Below are 20,370 nucleotides of genomic sequence, written 5' to 3'. Positions count from 1 at the left end.
AGTCTTCCAAGAACCATGAACGGATATGATGCGATATGGGTAATAGTGGACCGATTGACCAAGTCTGCTCATTTTCTAGCCATCAAGGTGTCCCACTCTATAGAGCAGTTGATACAGCTATATGTTAAGGAGGTGATCAGACTTCACGGAGTTCCTAAATCTATTGTTTCTGATAGAGATGGGCATTTCACCTCTCATTTTTGGGAGTGTGTTCAGAATGCACTAGGCACCAAACTCAAGTTCAGCACAACCTTCCATCCTCAGACTGATGGACAGACAGAACGAGTAAATCAGATTTTAGAAGACATGCTCAGGGCTTGTGCATTAGATTTTAAAGGTAGTTGGTGCAAGTATCTATATTTAGCTGAATTCACCTACAACAATAGCTATCAGGCCACCATCAAGATGGCACCATATGAGGCGTTGTATGGCAGGAAGTCTAGATCACCCATTTGCTGGCAAGAAGCAGGTGAAAGAAAAGAAATGGAAGTAGAGCTGGGCATCCAGACATAGATGATAGAAGAAACCACACAGGCTATCTAGAAGATCAAACAGAGGATTGAGACTGCCCAGAGCAGACAAAAAAGTTATGCTGACACACGCCGTAGACCACTTGAATTCCAAGTAGGGGATTCAGTTTTTCTCAAGGCCGCTCCTATGAAGGAAGTGATGAGATTTGGCAGGAAGGGCAAGTTAAGTCCTCGCTATGTAGGACCCTACCTGATCATAGAAAGGATTGGGAAAGTAGCATACAGGCTGGATTTACCTCAAGACATGTCAATAATACATAATGTATTTCATGTCTCTATGATAAAGAAGTGTCTCCACGACCCTAGCCAAGTGATTCAGCCTCAGTCAGTGCAGATCCAAGAGGATCTTAACTATGAGAGCAAACCTACACAGATAGTGGACAGAGAAGTTAAGAGACTAAGGAACAAAGAAGTGCTACTAGTGAAGGTCATCTGGCAGAATCAGAAGCACAAGGAAGTTACTTGGGAGTGTGAGGACAACATGAGACAGAAATATCCAGAATTATTCTAAGTTCGAGGACGAACTTTTTATAAGGTATGGGAAATTGTAACAACCCAAATTTCCTTATTTCGAGTTCTAGTAGTGGTTAAAAATATTTAGAAATGCCTTAGAAATATTCTAGAGATTTTTAGGGATTTTTAGAGTATTTTTATGCAATTTTTGGAGTTTGTTTGGTATTTTTACCAAAAGGGAGAAGTTTCAAAAAATAAATAGGTTCGGCTGAGGTTCGAACCCGTGACCTCCGACCCGACCCGAACCTTAAGCGAATCTGGCTGACCAAGTGTCCAAGCGGGCGTTGCTGATTAAGGAAGGAGCGACTTTTATTTAAGAAGTAGTTGGTAACAGGATATGGGAGTTATTAAGGGAGAGCTTAGTTTATTCCCGTGACCTAATTACCTCACCTTTCTCCTCCTCTGCGCGACGGTGGAGCTCGGGCGGAAAATAGAGCCGAACCTAGGGTTCGTCTCCGGCGGCCGACGAGGGGTTAGTTTCGTGGGTTCTTTACACGGTTGTGATCCTCTCATTGAGGAGAAGCCGTAAGCGCGAAGCAGAGGTCGAGAGCTCGAGTTTTCCCGAAGCCCTAGCTGCCTTTCTTCGGTTGTGAGTCCAAGAAACCATTGTAAGTGTTACTCACCTGCAGTAAGAGTAGTTCGAGATTAGATTTCTTTCTTTTGTTTCCATTGTAGCATGTTTGAAGATTTTGATGCTCTATGAAAACCCTAGGATCGGTGGGTATAAAGAAGGGTGTTTTGTGTACAGAATTAGGATTTGTTAGAGGTTAAGAGTAGCATGCGTGCTTTGATTTCTTTCTTCTTATTTCAGTTTTAGCATCTCAGTTGTAGCATCTCATTGTTACTGATATGTATATGTAATCAGCATTCCGAATTCTCAGTTTTAGATCCGTAACATCTCAGTTGTAGCATCTCAGTTGTAGCATCTTATTGTTACTGTAATTGGCCTTGTAGTTTTGGTTTAAATTTGGAGCATGTAGTTTAGTTTCATTGTGTAACACCTCAGTTTTAGATTTTTCATTGCTGAAATGAGTCAGAACAACCCATCCAGCCACTTTATTGAGTATGTAGCAGAGTGGTTAGGTGCCCTATTAGTTTTCTTTAGACTTATGGGTAGTTGTATGTAAAGCAAGACCAAGGTCTTAATAGGATCCCTAAATTTCAGAATTGGGATCAGCAGCATGTCGAGTGCTCGAAGAAATGCCGAGGCATTTGTTCTAGGAGTTCTAAACAGATAATAAGTATTTTATTTTAAGAGGCTAGTACCCGACTTCCGAAGTTGTCGTTAAACAAATTCATGTGACCGTTTCCGAGGTCTCGCCCCTGGTAAGACCAAGGTTTTCACCCTCGTAGGACTGGTGGCTCGCTACCCCATCCATTATTAGGGAGCGTGCTTTGGTGCTACGCCTGGGCCCAAGAGAAAAGTTTATTATTATTTTGAAGTATTAAACTATACGTATTTGAACTAGCAAAGCAAGTGTCATAGAAGTTTAATTCAGCAAGTTAGCTTCTTATTCCCAAGTTCAGCAAGTTAGAACTATTTGTTCCTTTTTGCACTGCAAACCTTAGTTTTTTTGCATTTCTGCAAGCATGAACAACTCTGTTTAGAGATTAGAACAACTTTTCATTATTTGCATTCCTACAGGCCCGAACAGCTTCACATGGAGTTTAGAACATCCCTTTCAATTTGTAGTTTTAGCAACTGCAAATTCAGTTTCGAGTTAGTTTTCTTTGCTGCTGTACCAAAAACCGAACTACCCTTTTATTCCAAGCACATAGTTAGATTTCTCTTCAAGCTTCTAGTTTCCCTTTGTGTTTGCATTAGGCGTGAACAACAATATGTAGCAGTGCAGTTAATTGGACATGTTCAGCCAAGTGATAAGCATTCCAGATTTTTCATTTTTGCTATTAGGGAGCACGAGCAGTATTTCCTAGTTTTCTTTACTACTAGATATACATGAGCAGTTTCTTTAGTTTTCATTTGCTATTGATTCGAGCATGAGCAGTATTGATTCTTATTTCTAGTTCCTTGCTATTAGTTGAGCATGTTTAATTTTCCTTGCTATTAGATGAGCATGAGCAGCTTCCCTGTTAAAGCATTCAGTTTCTAGTTTTTTTTTTTAATACATGCATATCCTAGTTTTGTGAGTTAGATAGCGCTTACTAAGCATCCGCTTATAGTTGCATTTTCCTCTTACTGCAGATAAAGAAAAGGAAAAGTTATAGCAAAGGAAGGCGACAAGGAGGTGTCTGATGATGTGTGTGATGCCAGGACTATGGGAGAGATTTGGGGCGTTATTAAGTTCCCGTGTTTTAGTGGTTAAGAAACATTTGAGATTGTATTTTATATTCCATGTCATTTGAGATTATTCTTATTTTAGATCGCATGCTAAGATGAGTTCTGTTTAGTAAGTAGATACTTTTGTGCTTGCATTGAGATATAGTTTCATATGTTCTGCTATTACGAGTTATATGTGCATTTTCTGAATTTGGAGTATTGTATTGTATTTTAGTCCTGCTGAACTGCATATACTCTACCGAAATTTTAAGTTTCTGGAAAAATTAAGTACAGTTTGTTATACTAGTTAAGTAAGAATCTATAGTAGTTATGTAACGGTCACCTTTAGAGAGTAGTGAGAAGGGTGGTCGTTACATTTATTATTCTTGTTCTCTCATAATTTTCAATTCCTTTCTCCATAATTTTCTTAAAACATTTTCATTTCATCTAGGATTTTAACATTTGATCATCTTTGCTTGTCATTCTTTCATTTGAGAGTTTGGATGGATAACTTGATGAATTAGATTGCTCGAGATTGATAAAAGTTCAAGTGTGGGGGAGGGTTTGCATTTGCGTTTGCTTGAGGTTTAAGGAGGATATCTATTACAAATTAGTTGGAAATTTTGAATGGTGAAATTTTGGTGAACGCTACATCAGCTTTATGGAGTACAATTTAGTTATAGCAGCAGCATACAGTTGGAATCAGAAACCTTACATTTGAAGAATACTACAGTTTCAAGCAAATAGAAAAAAATGATGAAATGAGTGCAGAATTCCAGATCATTGTTGAGCAAGAAATAAGTACTAGTGTAACTAAAGTGCGGGAATTGAGAAGTGCTATTAATCACTTTGGTACATGGAGATGACAGAATTCTTGTTGTTACAATTGTGTGCCTGGTTTCCTTTGCAACTTTCTTATCATTGGGAACTTCAAATGAAGCTCTTGTTTCTCTATTGACAATTGACATTATTACTTTTTAAAGCCAAAGATGGAAAACCTGCAGCTTATTGAACTCAGAGTCCTAAAAGTTGATTTCTGAACAGAGAAAAAAAATTCAAGAAGTGTAAGTTGTTTTTGTTGAAAAGTGTAAACTGAGACAAATTTAAATCATTCTGTGCTAAGGTTCATTGCAATTTTACTCGAGTGACAACTTCAAAAGAAGTACTTGCCCTTCCATTGTCATTTGTTGTTGTTTTCTATATGACTCCTCCATGAATTGGAACTCTAAATTATTTGGAGCTGGATGCTTAAGTTAGATGGCAGTAGAATTTTCTGCACTTGTTGATTCAGAGATCAGCCACCTTAGAAAATTTCAGAAATGAATTTGAACTCCCTTGAATCTAACTACCTAGTCTAATTTTTGAAGCTTTGGAACTTGAGGTAGTTTAATTCAAAGAGTTCCTACTAAGTTTATTCTCTGAAGTCTGAATTGCAGAAATTCTACTTGCCAAAGGCTAAATTGAATTTCCACAAGCTTACTGTATTAGGTTTCTGAAGCCTTTTGCTACAAGATCCGTCACTACAACAAAAATATTAAAAGACAACGGTTAAAAACCGTTGTCGTAGCCCTTTAAAACCGTTGTAATTGGCAGTGTTGTTAAAAGTGGAGGGCTACGACAACGGTTTTAAACCGTTGTCTTTGAACGAAAAGACAACAGTTTTACAACGGTTTTAAACAGTTGTCTTTGAATGAAAAGACAACGGTTTAAAACCGTTGTTGTTTAGAGCATTTTTTATTAACACTGCTAGTTTACAACCGTTTTTGGGGCTACGACAACGGTTTTTAACCGTTGTCTTTGAGGGTGATAGACAACAACAACGGTTTTAGATCATTGTCTTTTAAATTATTATCTTTTAATACCATGATATATCATATTTCAATATAAATATATAATAAAGAGTCATAATCACAAAAGAAAGAATATTTCCCATATCAATGTCATTCAAAATGTTACTTATACAAGAATTATATTACAATCACAAAAGAAAAAACATGTCTAATATTCAAATAAAATTTATCCCAATATAAATAAACAAATAAACTTCATTTACAACTAATGAACAATTGTCAAAAAACTAGAAACTTGTGATGGTGGTTCATGCCATGTAGGATTACAAGTAATTATTGTCAACTCAAGCCCCATCAAAATCTTCAACTTGTAGAATTTCATTGGACTCCTCTTTTTCACTTGCTGATTCTTCCATGTCAATCTTTTCCAACATTCTAGATTTTTGACAAGCAAAGTATGTGAGCAAAGCACCAAAAAAAAAAAATAGAAGAGAACATATAACATGAAAAGAAGAGAGGTTTCAAGAAGAGAATAATTTGATTCATCATCTAATATGATATTGCCTTACAATATATATGATTAAAAAACATGGAATTGGTGGTGATTATGGCCATGGGTACATTCAATAAATTAACTCATTTTATCCCCTATTGCACTAAATGAAGTATATAAAATAAATAGATCATGAAAGATCCCAGATATTGGAAATGCCCTTGGGTAAGTGAGAAGGAACATTATCTTGTTAAGGTACTTGTTTGCTCGTCTTATAACTCTTATTCTCATAAATTATTGCTAATTTAATAAGATGATTAGTAGAAAGAAAACCCCAGTATCTAGGTTAAATTAAGCTTAAATTCTGATTAAGACACTATAAACCACACAAACAAGCAAATATATAAACAAAATTGCAATTTCAGTTCATTATAGCCCATTTTACGGAATGCGAATGTGTCTATGCTAAGCAAATAAGATTACCTTTTTTGGTAAGCAGTCATTTTTTTAACAACAACGAATTAAATAAAACAGTATGAATTGTTGTAAGCAGAAATTACCTGCTGGTGATAAGTTATGGCTGATTCAAGAAATTTTCCATTAGCATGAATCACAGTCACTATAGGGACTAAAAGCAACTCGCACCTTTTCAACATGTGGTTTGGTAATAGTAGCAAATTGTTTTACATATGGTTGAGAAAATCTCTTGGCAGCCTGATACAAGGTATGGAAATTTGCATAGTACGGTGTATCAACAAACAAAAAAATAGAACATGTAATGACAAATTGATACAGAGGCATGTCTATATATGCATCCTAGTTGAAATAATAGCATGAGTACCTGGAAATAAGGATCTGAAATTTCTTTGTACTTTGGCTATGTGGCTGGACATGGCACTCTTAGATGTGTGATAAACTTCCACTGCTTTACTTGACACAGTTTGCACATAAGGTTCAGTGATTGACACAAGAAACATCCATTTCTTCAGAAATTCAAGGAAACGAAATAATTTAGAAACATAATAAATCCTGCCTAAAATATCAACTACCTTAAAAGAAAGTCGATAAAGTAGTAAACTGACATATAATCCAAACCAAAGCCAAATGCAAATTAAACCAAATTTATATAATTTGCTTATGGATTGCCAATCAAGCAACATTGAAATATATGAATAATTAACATAATTCAGATACTGAAAATAGTCATTGGTTGCCCACTTACAACTTTGGAAGATTCAAAATGTGGTTCCATAAATTGTTGTGCTTGAATCGATTTCTCTGATACCTTGAGAAACGTTTTCACAAAATTGATAAGTACAATGCAAGATTAAACTAAAATTGTAAGATAATATGTGACATGCATTCATGGTGATAAAGCAAGAACTGACAAGCAAATTCAATAGAAAAAAAATAGTACTGGTGAAAAATTAGTACCTTTTGAAGTAAGACATCTAGTACAGGTTGTCCATGCTCCTTCCAGTGAGTTGTTGCAAGTTCCTGAAAGGCACATATCAAAGACATATTGGAGTCTCTTAACATGTATATGGTATCTCTCTAACACTCCATCTAAATTTCTAAGACAATCACCTTATAGTAATTGGCGTGAGTAGCAAGCCAAGGAGGAAACCATGCTCCATGAGCCTAAAAACAAGAAACACAAAATTTACTCTGAAATGATATTATAAATAATGATATTACTTATAGTGAAACCATGCTCCATGAACAGGCTTTCCCAACTTAAAGAATGATTACGGGGTACCATCCCTGAATGTACAACTTGCTATTTTAATCTAAACAATTAAGTATTTTTTAAGTTTTCCAAAGATTCATACTTGTAGAATATAATCTATTGAGACTGGACGGTAGGACTCTTTCAAGTCTGACAGTTTCCTTATAGAACAGTTTCCTTAACGCATAAAAAGGTTTTAACTTTAAAAAACACCTGAGTAACCACATAGTATATCAATTCTAAGATGCAAACCCAATTTAATTCTTTTTTATTTTTATTTTATAAAACATGAGTGAGACTCCATTTGTAATAGAACATGAGATGTAAACCCAGTTCAATTCTAATATGTAAACCCAGTTGTATATCAATCAACAACTGAAGAAGATTCCATTTATATAGATCAAAACAAAAGAAAACTTAGATTTTTTTCTAAAAAAAAATAATTCTAAGATTGAGAAATAAAACCTCTAAAGAAGAGTTGCATCGTTCATGCATAGTTTGCACTATATTCAGGAAATGAGAGACCACTTCATCAATTTTGCTAAGAAGCTTCGGCTGGGACTTTATAGCATTGACAACCTGAGAGCAAAATGTTCGATGAAGAAAAATAAATCAGGAACAATAAATATAACAGAACATTGAGTCTGCTATAGGAAAGTAATTAGCATAAATTGTAGAGAACTAAATACTTGAGTCTGACTCTAGGCAATGCCTCACTTCCTTGCATGATTCCCACCACTGCATTTCTATGTTTGAAATTTTATTTATTCCTCAAATAGATACAAGCGTATACTACAAAATGAGAAAAACATTTAGACAACCTAAGAAACTATTGGAAACCATAGATAAGGATTGTCTCTTGAAACATGAGGTGAAGTTTTTCATTTATTCCTCAAACGCTGTTGAGAGAGGAGTCATGTACAGATAAGAGCTTCATTACTATAGAATTAAAGCAAGGCATGTCTAGGTATCTATGATTGGCTTGGATATTCTAGCAACAATAAACAACCATAAATAATCACAAGAGTATCTATGGTTGTTTATGCTTGTCAAGGAGGTTGTCGTTACTGTTACACAAGATGTTTGGTGTATTGCCTTCCCTGTGGGAGATATTGTTTCACAGCGTGGCTTTTTGGTGGGTGAATAACATCAACAAATTAGAACACTCTTATTGGGGTGTGAACTATTTCTTATGATAATGTCAACCTCAATAACCCAACAAATTCAAATCATCGATATCAGCTTGTTTTAACTGACAAAGGCCATCAAAGAACAACGTAATAGCAGAGAGAAACTGAGACGGTGTACCTGTCTTTTTCGACAAGTACTACACTGGAAATATCGTCGGATGATCTCCCGATCTTTGCAGAAGTTTCCTACCAGATTCACTCTGAAGCGCCTCGTTCCTAATCATTTTGCATAGAAGAAATAGTTCAATGGAAAAAAAAATTGTTCTTGACGACCGAATACCCGAAAAAATTACCATCTAAGAAAAGGGGGAAAACGAAGAAGAAAACGGAGAGGACCATGAGACCTGTTGCGATCATTGTCGCGAACAAATCTGACTCCACTGTTGCACAAATTGCACACGCCTGCAGCCACCGGCACCGCCATAGAGGTTGATTAGGGCAGGAATTCAATTGGAGAATAAGGAAAAAGGAAGAGGACGCGACAGGCGTTACCGTCGAAGGGCATGATCGACCTGGAGTCAGTTTGGAAGAACTCGCCGTCGGTGACCTTCACCCAGTCGACGGAGGCGAAAGAGGAGAAGACGGAGACTGGATCCCAAGTGCAGCTACCGACGCTTGGGTTTGTTTGAACCTTACTGGGGTTGCACCAATGAGTAGAGAGCCAAGCGCGACTGGAAGGGCGAGCGTCATGGCGTTGTGGGAACTGGAGAAGGCAAGATCTTGGCTTACCGTGCCAATAGAGAAGGATTGGTGATTTGATCTTACCTTTTGGCTCCTTTGAGCATTTGCCAAATGCCGTGGTAGAAAATCGTGTACATTGGCGTCGGCTGAGCCACAATTTAGGTGCATTATTTCTGGCCTGCAGACGCGGATGTGATAATGTTAGGGTTTTATGGTTTAACCACAAGCACCTTGCCTCGTTGGTGACTCCCTGGCCTGTAACCGACTGGGGTCTCTCCTCTGCATGCTCGTCGGCCGCGACGGTGAGGACGAATTGATGGATTTGTTGATGAAGATGATAAGGAGGAGGAGGAGGAGACGACGACCAGAACGGAATCCCTAATCGACACCCTAAATGCCCCTATGCCCTTCGCGTCATCTTCCAGGATGAAGAAGAGAAGACAACAAAAGAAGCGCAGATTCATTCTTCCTTCCTCTTTCCTCTTACAGGATGAAGAAGAGCTCATCGGGGCAGTAGAGGGGGGAATGCTTAGGGATAAAGAAGGTAAAGGGGTGGAATGCGGCGGCAAAAAATTTCGGAGAGAGGGAAAGAAAAAATGCAGCGGCAAAACATTACGAAGGAGAAAAAGCGGCGAAAGAAAAAACAACGATATTCAACAACACTTAATAGACAACGGTTTTCAAAAACCGTTGTCGTAATCACAAAAAAAAAGTGCACATAGACAACAGTTTTCAGAAACCGTTGTCGTAGCCTTTAAAAACTGTTGTCGTAACCCAAAAAAAGCATAAATAGACAACGGTTTTAAAAACCGTTGTCGTAGGCCAAAAAAATTGTTAAAAGACAACGGTTTTTGTTAAAACCATTGTTAAAAGGCAAAAAAATAACGATTTGGTATAAAACCGTTGTTGTTTGAGTGTTGTTGAATGAGGATTTTCTTGCAGTGTCCATAAGAGAACTAAATTTCTAAATGTATTGCTGGTCATTGTGAATGGAAACAAGATGTGGTTTTTAGATAATTGGCAACATATAGAAGAGAACCAATAATAACCCAGATTGCATAAATGATGCTAGGTTCTGAAATTCTGAAACTCTTTAGGGCAGCTTCAATGTTTTTGAGTTCTCCTTTGGTTGACATTGGCTTTGGAAATACACATCTGAATGGGTGATATGTAGTTGTTGTTGGGAGGTATTATGCTTCCATTTTCTAACACTTGTTGCATCTATGGTGTGAGATGAAAGTGTTGTAACGCTGAACTAGTTGAGATCCAGATAAAGTTAAGGAGGTTTTTGGAGAATCAAGTGTCATGATTCGTAGTGACGTTTATACAGAGACATTGTGTCATTGATAGTTTGTGCTAAGTTTTCTTGCAAACCTTTAATCAGAAGAAGTTTAAGTGAAGCTCTTGCTTTCTTCTTATTATTATTTGGTGTTTCTTTCTCTCCAATCCAATTGCTTTCAAGGAGAAATGCAAGAAGCAGAATGTTGCTGAACTTTATTCTACTACTGGATTGCTGTACACAAGTGAGAGCTGTAGAAAGTGTAAGGATTATCTATAAATGAAGCAAAATGTTGGAGGCTGGTATAAAGGCAGTAATCAAAATTTATGAACTAGGAAATCCAGGAATGGAATTAGTCATTCCAGAACTCCAAGCTGTTTTAGAACATGAAGTGTAACATTGAAGTGTTAGTATGCTAATCATTTTGATCAGTATGTTCAGAAAAAATCAAGGACTTGTTGGATCGAGAAGTGCTAGAGGGGAGGGGGGGGGGGGGGAATAGCGCTCGTGGCTTTCACTCGTTTCAGAATCGTAAAACGTTCGAGAGTTAGCAGCGGAAATAAAATAATCACACAGAGAGACACAATGAGTTACTTGGTTCGGAGCCTGTGACGACTCCTACTCCAAGGCCCGCGATCGTTGATCGCTTTCGGTGGGCAACAACTATAGTATCGTAAATTCAGTACAATTTAATATTACAACTAAGAGTACTTAGAAATAATGATACCGACAACAAAGAATAGTAGAAACGCAGCTCCTGGTTGTCGGGGCGTAGCTACAACACTTCAGGGACGTCTCTTGAGCAGCCAAAAGTCAAAGGATAGCTTTATTAATTGTTGATTCAACCTGCTGTTCGAAGCCTCCTTTTAAAGCCTATTGGAGGCGCCTCCAAGACCATCCAAGGCGCCTCTAGGACTCCGAGTCACCTGCGTGGATCACTGTTGAACTCGTCGCACCTTATCAGCTTGAAGGTGCCTTCAAGCCATTCCAAGGCGCCTCCAAGCCTTGGTCCAAGGTGTCTCCAGCTCCATCCAAGGTGCCTCCAGCACTGCTTCATGGCCAGCTCACATTCTGCACCCGAGGCGCCTCCAAGCTCCATGGAGGCGCCTCAAACACTGTTCATCCGAGGCTTAAGGTACTCTTTTGTACCTGCAAAGTATGTTAGTCCCAAAAATACCCTGAAAAACAAAGTTAGCACAAAGCAATACTATGAATAGAATATTTTGACAGTCTCCAGATCGTCCGGTTCTGACTTCGGATTTCCTACCGGAAACCCTAGGTCTAACCGACGCCTACTGTTCCCTCTTCCGGGGAACGCGTCCTCACCTACTCCCCTCAGGAGAGATTACCTGATGCCAGTCCGGTCCTCCAGACCGACTGGACTTTTCACATAGGGTTACCGCCCCTAGGATTTTTCTCCACCTAGGGTTACCACCCCCTAAGACCTAAGGTTACCCCCCCTTAGGATTTTCCTCCACCTAGGGTTACCGCCCCCTAGGACCTAGGGTTACCACCCCCTAGGGTTTTCACCTTGCCTAACCGCAGCTAGGACTTTTGTCTAAGTATCACTTAGGACTTTCCTGCAAGCTCCATGAACCTTGTTAGATAACACCACAGCTTAACTTTGAACTCTTTGCCATAATCAAAACTCAGGTTCGATCATCTGGTGCTCACTACACCAACAATCTCCCCCTTCTTGATTATGACAACCTTGGTTCAAAGTTAAGTAAAACATAACATTAAATAAAGGAATAAATAACGGAAGTTAACCATGAGCATCAATGCATAAATAAAATTTAAAGCTTATGCTCCCCCTTTCATTATGTTTAATTTCTTGATTTCTTAACTTTGACTTTTCTCTCCCCCTTTGACATAAATAAAAAATAATTAAGAAGAGAGAGAAAAATATTCTATTTAATTTTAAGCTCCCCCTGAAGGGTAGCATAGTTAAGTACTTAGATTTTGATAAAAATTTGATTAAGTACTTAGTTTAAAAAGGATTTTGTCATAAAAATATAGTCAAATCCTTTGCTTAAAAAAACTTAGTTAAATTTGAAAAGCTAAAGTTTAAAAATATGTAACTAAATTTGAAATTCTTTTGAAAAATACTTAGCTCAATTTATAAGGCTTTTGAAAATAATTGTTGTTTTTAAAACTGATTTTTTTTTAAAGATTTTGATAAAACACTTGGCCTTGCTAGAGTAAACTTTCATGTAAAGCTTTTAGCTAAGAGAAAATTATTTTGACTTTGAAAAGTAACTAATAACTAATAATTTTGTAAAACTTTTAGCTAAGAGAAATTGTTTTGACTTTCATGTAAAATTGTTTTCATGTAAATAATAGTTTTGAAAGACCCTTTTTTTTAAAAAAAAATACTTAGCTAAATTTTGAAAAGCTTTTGAAAAATATTTTGTTAAGTTCAAGAAGCTTTTTTGAAAAAAATACTTAGCCGAAAAGAAACTTCAGCTTTGAAGATGATTGTTTTGAAAGGTACTTAGATAAATTAAAAATGCAAAAATACTTAGCAATTTTTTTTGAAAATAATATTGCCAAAAGGAACTTTATGTAGCTTTATGAAAATAACTTTGTTTTAAAAAGAGTTTTAAGTATAAGATGATGAAAGGTTTAAAGCTTAATTAAAATGGATTTGCTTTAATTTTTTTTTCAAAGAGTTTAAGTTTTTAAAAAATAATTAAAACCACACAATTTATTTTAAAGAAACTTAGCTTGACTTCACTCACTCCCCCTTAATTAATGCCAAAATAAGTCCTTAGGGTCCTAGAATCCAAGCATGAAAGAAACATAATATATATTTCTAATTTTCCATCTCACCCATTCTAGGTTATCAAACTTGTTTAGCTAATGAGTGAGTGTGAGATGGAATTAATTTAACTTTATCACTATTTAAATATATTGTCATATAAATTTGTATTTTCAATGATTTTTCATTTTAAAATATGTTACAAATTAATTGAGTTTGCAATCCAAATTTAAAAATATGATTTGAGAATTAAAAGATTATAGATAATGAATTTGAATTTTGAAATTAAAATAATTGATACTTTGATTGAAATTAATTAGTCTTTAGAAAATAAAGATTTTTCAAATAATTTTGAAACTAAGTTTTAAAATATTTTTAAAAGGATTTTTAAGATATTTTTAAAATTATTTTTTAAAAAAGATTTTTAAAATATTTTTAAGATATTTTTAAAATAATTTTTTTAAATATTTAAAAGATTTTTAAAAAAAATTTAAAAGAATTTTTAAAATGATTTTTTAAAAGAATTTTTAAAGGATTTTAAGAGATTTTTTAAAAGAATTTTTAAAAGATTTTTAAAATTATTTTTTTAAAAAAGATTTTCAAGTAATTCTTTCACCCTATCATTCAAATGAATGTTCTCAATTATTAGCTCCTTTATTTGGTTTGCTTAAATAATGCAGTTAAAACATTCTTTATTACTTTGCCTTCCTACTTCGGTGTCATCAAATTGTGATATCTCCATTGGACGTGGAATGCCATCAACAAAATCAAGGTTCTCAACCAATGCTTTTTCATATTGGATAGGAATTAGTTCAATGATAACCTGTCAAATTATAAAAACAAATGTTAAAAACTACATATTAACCTAATAGGTGATAGTCTTCAATATTACCTCTTCAAATAAAACTCAGTCAGACAAAGCCCTCACCTTAATAATATGTGAAGGAATATTCCTTCACTTTATTATTCTTGCACCTTCAATATTGTATATTTTTTGGATTGGAACATACTCTAAAAATCATGCTTGCTTCATCATCATAAGTGTTACATATTTATAGATATCCGCAAAATGTTATCAAATTTACCATAAAAAATAAATTCACTGCCAAAAGACAGCAAATCCCTTTAGGTAAGGGTGGTTGGTGTTGGAGTGTATTTTGTGAGTTGATGAAAATATATCTCTAATCTTAGGTAATTGTGGAACTATAAATTCATGGATGGCTTTAGCCCAGTTGAATTTACCAAGATGGTCAAAACCATCTACTATATCTATAAGACCTAAAAGTACCTTATATGTACTAGAAGAAACTAAGATACAAACAAATATATACAAAATATAAAATTTACATAATAATAATACATCATCATCTACTTCAACATGATTGCAATAAAATTTGAGCAACTCTTCTATTCTTGATCTGGTAGCTTCTTTTTTATTTGAGAAGTAAGTTAGAAAGAGGTCACCCTATGCTTTAGTTGAATTGATCGGAACCGAAACTCTTCGTCTGTAATACCAAGCAACAAAGAAACGTCTCTTCTAGTGAAGGTCATCGGTACACTTGAAAAACCAAAATGATTAGTTATCCTCTACGACAAGATCAATATTATATAGTATAATATCATGCCCAATGTATCAGTCCCACATTGGGCCTGATATGGTATCATATCAGGCCCACGTTGGGCCTGATATGAGATCATTTTAGGCCTTGCTTGATCATGGCATCCCAATAACCAAGGCCATCAACTAACCAAAATGAATAAATATTAAGATTTTCAAACTATTTTATTCTACTAAACTATTACTTCATGCTTAAAATTCACAATTATAAATTGTACATGAGAATCTAAAGGATTGAGAAGTCGAATCCCAATTTTAAAATATATTGATCAATATATCACTGATATGATGCATATCTTATATATCCAAGAAAATACTAAAGGAGAACTGTTTGATTTTTGCTATGTGTCAATCATATAAAATAACAGATCTATGATACATTCCTTTTTTTGTGGATGCTTTTAAAAAACTATTAAAGTGACCTAACACGCTGTTCCAATGCAGTTTCTATAGCCTTTGCAAATCTAATAGTTTCGAAGGTGATACTTTTGCGGATAATTGAACAGTAGTAGATGAAACACCTGACCCACTTCCTTGCGGCATTATGAAAGGATAGTATGATAGAAGCCCTAAACCTTAACAGTAAAGACGTGATTAGTGTGGATTTTTGCCGAAAACCCTTGATGTCGCTTGAGGGACACACGAAGATACTTACGTAGGCTTTCGATAAGGGGATGATCTCACAACTAAAAAAGAGCGGAAGATTTTCGCAATCGGAGAGTTAAGAAAAGAGCGAGACTTGCACACGCTGAGGGAGGAAGGGAGAAAAATGTTGACACTATCCGCATTCGAACTATCAATTAAATTTTTAAATCAAAACAATTCAAATGTACTGTAGACGCTCAAAGTTGACAGTTCATATTCTCGATAATAAATGTTGATTTTCAAATTCTGCACATATGGTCGTCGACAAAGCCTAATTCCAAATCTAATTCCAAAATCTAATTCCAAGTCTTGAGTCAAAAATTATAGCTTTTAAAATTTAAATTAATCCTACATCAATTTTTCAAGTGGCTAACATTATTAGATTTATCATTTTACTTAAAAAAAATATCTATAATACATCATAGTTGAGATTCAAATTTTAGATGAATGATTAATTATTTGAAAGAGCTAATTCCATTATAGTATCGCGGAGGGCAGATCCTACGTATTTAGTCTGTACTATTATAAATCAGCACCCATGGTATAGCTGGGTTTGTCACCACCAATCAAACTGGTTAAATCCTTCCATTTCATCTCCTATTATCCACCGTTCAAATTAAATTCATCCATTTCTTCTCCTATTATTCATCGTTTAAATTAAATTTGAATATTAGGATATAATACAAATAGTTTGCCTTCTACCCTTATATTTTAATCGTATATCGGATGCACATAGGAAATGTTTACCCGCTTTCAAATATCTGTTTATAGTGATCTACTGTGCAAGTTAGCGTCACTTTTTTTCGCTCGATTTCGCTATGTCATCCCCAACTTCATCGGGTTTCTTTCTTTCTTTCTGCAACCATTAATTTTAGCGTACTAGTCAAGGCGATCATTCTACGTGTCATTCCTATCCAATTTTTGATATTCTCCCGTACAAAGCTATTGGTCTCATATTTAAAAAATAATTATTATCAAAGTTTTTATTTTCGTGTGCAAAGCTTATAGAGACCGGTTGTCTCTCGGAAAGTGATGCGGTCTCGAGTCAGAAGTTTACCCTTTGCCGAATGCTTCGACGATATATATTTAAGGTCTCGAAATCACCTTCCAATATAATACTTTTACCCTTTGATTTGTAACAATCATAGGTCTTTGCAATGTCGAAATCCAAACTATGACTCTAGCTTGTGGGGAGTTGAATTGTTGATCTATTCGTTCGTGCCATGTCAACTATTCCATTCTGAATTATAGCTATTTGGGTAGACAATAGACATATGATATTTTTAGTATAATAGTCGTTAAATCTTACAAGAACTCATGATCTGGAATTCACTCCACCACACTTTTTTTATCTGTGTACCTGAATTTACTTTCCTCCATATCCGTAGGTCCACTTTTAGGAAGCCGCTAAGGAGACGGATCCGTCTATTTGTTCTTTATTTTTTTTTTATGTTTGCCTAACATAACAATTAGAAATAAGAGGATATAAGTTTAACAAGAATGTTAGCCTAAATATTCAATTATGGTGCACACCTTGTAAGCACCAAATATATTTTATTTTATTTTTTTAGAACATAGGGTTTATAATTTAATGTTTAGTTTTTAGATTTTATGTGTTAGGTTATAATATTAAAGCTATAGAAATTTAAAAAAATTACATATTGTACTGACAAAAAAAATAATCATAATCCCAGTTAGCCTCATTGATTATCCCTGGAGTGATCAGCCCGGTTTCACGGAAATTTCTCACCGTCCACTAGGATAAATCGGGAAGCGCACGCGATAGCCAGTCTAGAAGCCCCGCATCTTTTGATTACGTCCCCATTTGAAGGAAAAATTCCTATAAATATACCGTAGCTGGGTTCGAACCACGGATATCTGGATGACAACTTGAATATCCTACCACGACACCATAATCCCGTGGACTACATATTATACTAACAAGACCCCATTGGGTATATAGGATAACATTAATCCTCATAAGCTTAACTCTTTAATTTTATGTTTCAAAATAAAAATTTAAAATCATATTTTTATATCAAGAATTATAAACCAAGAAATTAGGATTTACATATATATATTTTTTTAAAATCATAGAATCAAATTTATAAAATATTTTCAGGTGCAAAAATTTCTTATTTCAAGCTTAACATTAGAATAATTTTAATCTTAGTCAAAATAAAATTATCTTTTAATAAATTTTAATGTAAATGATTTATTTGATCATAATAAAAAAGAAGAGATGTGCTTTTAATTTCTCTTTTATAATTGTGTTTTTTTTGCTTGACCGTATACCACTTGTAGCTCTTTTTTATTTAATTAGTGATTGTTTAGGGTTAAGAATTTTCGTTTGATCTTTTTAGGGTGGCATATTCATTATTACCTAGACAGGAAGGTTTCTATTTATAATTCCTTTCCTTCCTCATCAAGATGCTTCTCTAATGGAGGAGAAGGTAATCATGACATCAATGACATCATCACTGCCGCCCTCAAATTAACAAATACTTAAAATCCTTTGCGCTTATGTATTTTGGTCAAAAAAAATTTCTCTTCCTTCTTCGTATGCTTTTGCTTGTTGTTAGGGACAAATCTAGTAATTAAAGTTGAGAGCGATATATTGTTCAATAAAGTTTATCAAATAAGATTTTGAAATAAATAAAATTAATCTATAATAAAATATATATCTGCATTCTAAATTAAATCTTTCTTCATATAAAGAGCTAAGAAATCTTCAAAATAATTATCTTCAATTTTATTAAGAAATATCATTTTCGCATGTTTCATATATTTTAAAAGCTAATAATCGTTTATGATTTACTTCTTCTGTATTGACCCTAAGAAAATTTATTCATTTTTGTACCACAATGATTGAAAAAGGTCGCTCAGGAATGATGGCAGAAACATAAAGTCAAAATAACATCAATCAATTTATTCAACAATATGCATAAGTTTAAATACTAAAAATAATTGATTAACCAAGATCTATATGATGATAAAAAATTCAAGTTTTTATTTTACTTGCCTAACTCATACGAGCTTAATGTGGCATGATCAATCTACCCTGCCTATTTAGCCCTTAATTTGAGTAGGCCGACTAGCCTATTTCATCATCTCCTTGATTATGCCTGTTAAAATCGGCTGACTTATCTCAATTAATCAAGTCAAGTAACTCATCCGTCAAATTTTGACTCACTTGATAAATCCATCCCTAATAGATATTTCTATATAGCTTGTCCCCCAAGTGATTTGATCGGTCTAATTTATGAATATTTTTTTTATTTATCTCACTTACCTTTTTTTAAATATATTTGTCCTAGTTAAAATTTTCAATTGAAATGAATGAATATAAATATTTTAATATATGCATTTGTTGTAAAATGTAAAAGAGAATAAAAATTAACAAATTAAAAAAAAATGTATTATAATATTTATAATTAGCAAGGATGAGGTTGACCAGTTCGATTAATTTTGAGTTGGTTCAAGCTTTAGTTTCAATATTTAATAATATGTGAGAAAGAAGTCAAGTAGGTCAAGAGAGAATTATATACTTGACTAAGAAAGTCTTAACTAGAAGGGTTAGGCAACAAAAAAATTCTAACTTGAGGTTAGATAGGCAAGAAGTCTACCGAGTGACTAGTCAGTTATAATTGGATATTAGGCTACCGAAAGTCCTAATTGGAAGTTAGGAATGTAAGAACTCTATCGAGTAACTAGTCCTAACTGAAGGTTAGGAAAGGACAAGTCCAACGGGAAGGTTAGCAAGGGAAAAGTCTAAGTGAGTTAAAGTGCGACCAGATATTTAGTGATTGAAAGTCCAACAGGAAGGTTGGCAAGGGAAAAGTCCAAGTGGTCAAGGAGGATCAGACACTTGGTGAAGAAGACTTGACAGGTCAAGGGTAACCTGATGCTAGACAACAGGAAGTCCCAATAGGTCACAGATAACTAGATGTTGAGCATGTTGGGATTTTCGAGCCGCTAAAACCGCTTTTGCGTTGCGGAAACCCTGAAATCCCATGCCACCGGATCCGTGCGAATATTAAAATTTTACATGTACAAGTTTTCTAATCCTAGATCTACTTTAGATGTACATGTTTAGGAGTTTATACCTTTGATGCAAAGCCCTTCGCTTATCCCGCTCGTCCAAGGTTCGCCGGATCTCAAGGGTGTCAAGTGAACACCCCTCTATGTGTATCCACATGAACAAAAGGTGGAGAAGAAACCTTAGAGTGTGCTAGCACCCTTGAAGGTTTCGGCCAAGGTGGAGGAGAGGGAGAGAAGAAGAAACAAGGAGGAAGAAGATGAAATCAATTAGCACAAAATTGTAACTCACACTCATCTAATGATGGCCGACTACTTTAGAGGTTTTCAAACCTCCATGGGATACCAAGAGTCACAACTCTTGATCTCCCTCATGAGGTGGCACACACATATGTAACCTTTAATGATGTGGCACATCATCATTGGCCGGCCCTATGCCAAGTCACAATGACATGGCACTTGGTCAAGTCAAGGTCAAATCAAACTTGACTCTTCATCTTCCCTCTCAAGTCAAGTCAAACTTGACTTAAATTCTCCCATGGTTGATCAAATCCAACCTTTGATTCAAGTCAATTTAATTTAGTGAATTTCTATCCATTAAATTAAATTGATTCAATGAGTCATAATCTAAATTAAACTCATTGGACACATGAATTAAATTGAGTCCAACTCAATTAGTCTAGTTTGGATTACTCTTAATCCAATTTGGTTCATCACATGAACCTAATCTTCTAGGTACATCAAATAAACCTAATCTCCATCTAATTGTCATTTGTGTGTGACCCTATAGGTTCTTGTAACGTTGACAATGCTCCTAAACCCATT

General features: G+C 35.0%; 1 protein-coding gene across 5 annotated transcripts; it reads right to left on the bottom strand.

Moving 5' to 3' along the window:
• Positions 1–5,394: 5,394 nt before the first annotated feature.
• LOC122022450 lies at positions 5,395–9,778 on the bottom strand. 5 transcript variants are annotated; one of them, XR_006122978.1, is made up of 11 exons: positions 9,289–9,778; positions 9,016–9,226; positions 8,868–8,925; positions 8,642–8,739; positions 7,799–7,912; positions 7,192–7,245; positions 7,039–7,101; positions 6,827–6,889; positions 6,446–6,587; positions 6,165–6,318; positions 5,395–5,546 (listed from the first exon to the last, which is right to left on the bottom strand). XR_006122978.1 is itself a non-coding variant. In XM_042580465.1 (11 exons), exons 3-10 carry the CDS (start codon positions 8,878–8,880, stop codon positions 6,254–6,256), a joined length of 663 nt encoding a protein of 220 aa, XP_042436399.1. In that variant the 5' UTR covers positions 8,881–8,925; positions 9,016–9,226; positions 9,289–9,778; the 3' UTR covers positions 5,397–5,546; positions 6,250–6,253. The 5 variants fall into 5 exon arrangements, 2 of the variants coding, with proteins under 2 accessions (XP_042436399.1, XP_042436398.1); XR_006122976.1 differs by having other exon boundaries at positions 8,817–8,925; positions 9,289–9,777; XR_006122977.1 differs by having other exon boundaries at positions 8,817–8,925; positions 9,016–9,194; positions 9,289–9,777.
• Between the last annotated feature and the right edge of the window lie 10,592 nt (positions 9,779–20,370).

The sequence above is a fragment of the Zingiber officinale genome, chromosome 9B, assembly GCF_018446385.1.
Source record: "Zingiber officinale cultivar Zhangliang chromosome 9B, Zo_v1.1, whole genome shotgun sequence".
In the NCBI taxonomy this organism is placed as follows: domain Eukaryota; kingdom Viridiplantae; phylum Streptophyta; class Magnoliopsida; order Zingiberales; family Zingiberaceae; genus Zingiber; species Zingiber officinale.
The sequence above is the reverse complement of the archived record's forward strand: the minus strand, read 5'-3'. Positions and strand labels throughout refer to the sequence as shown.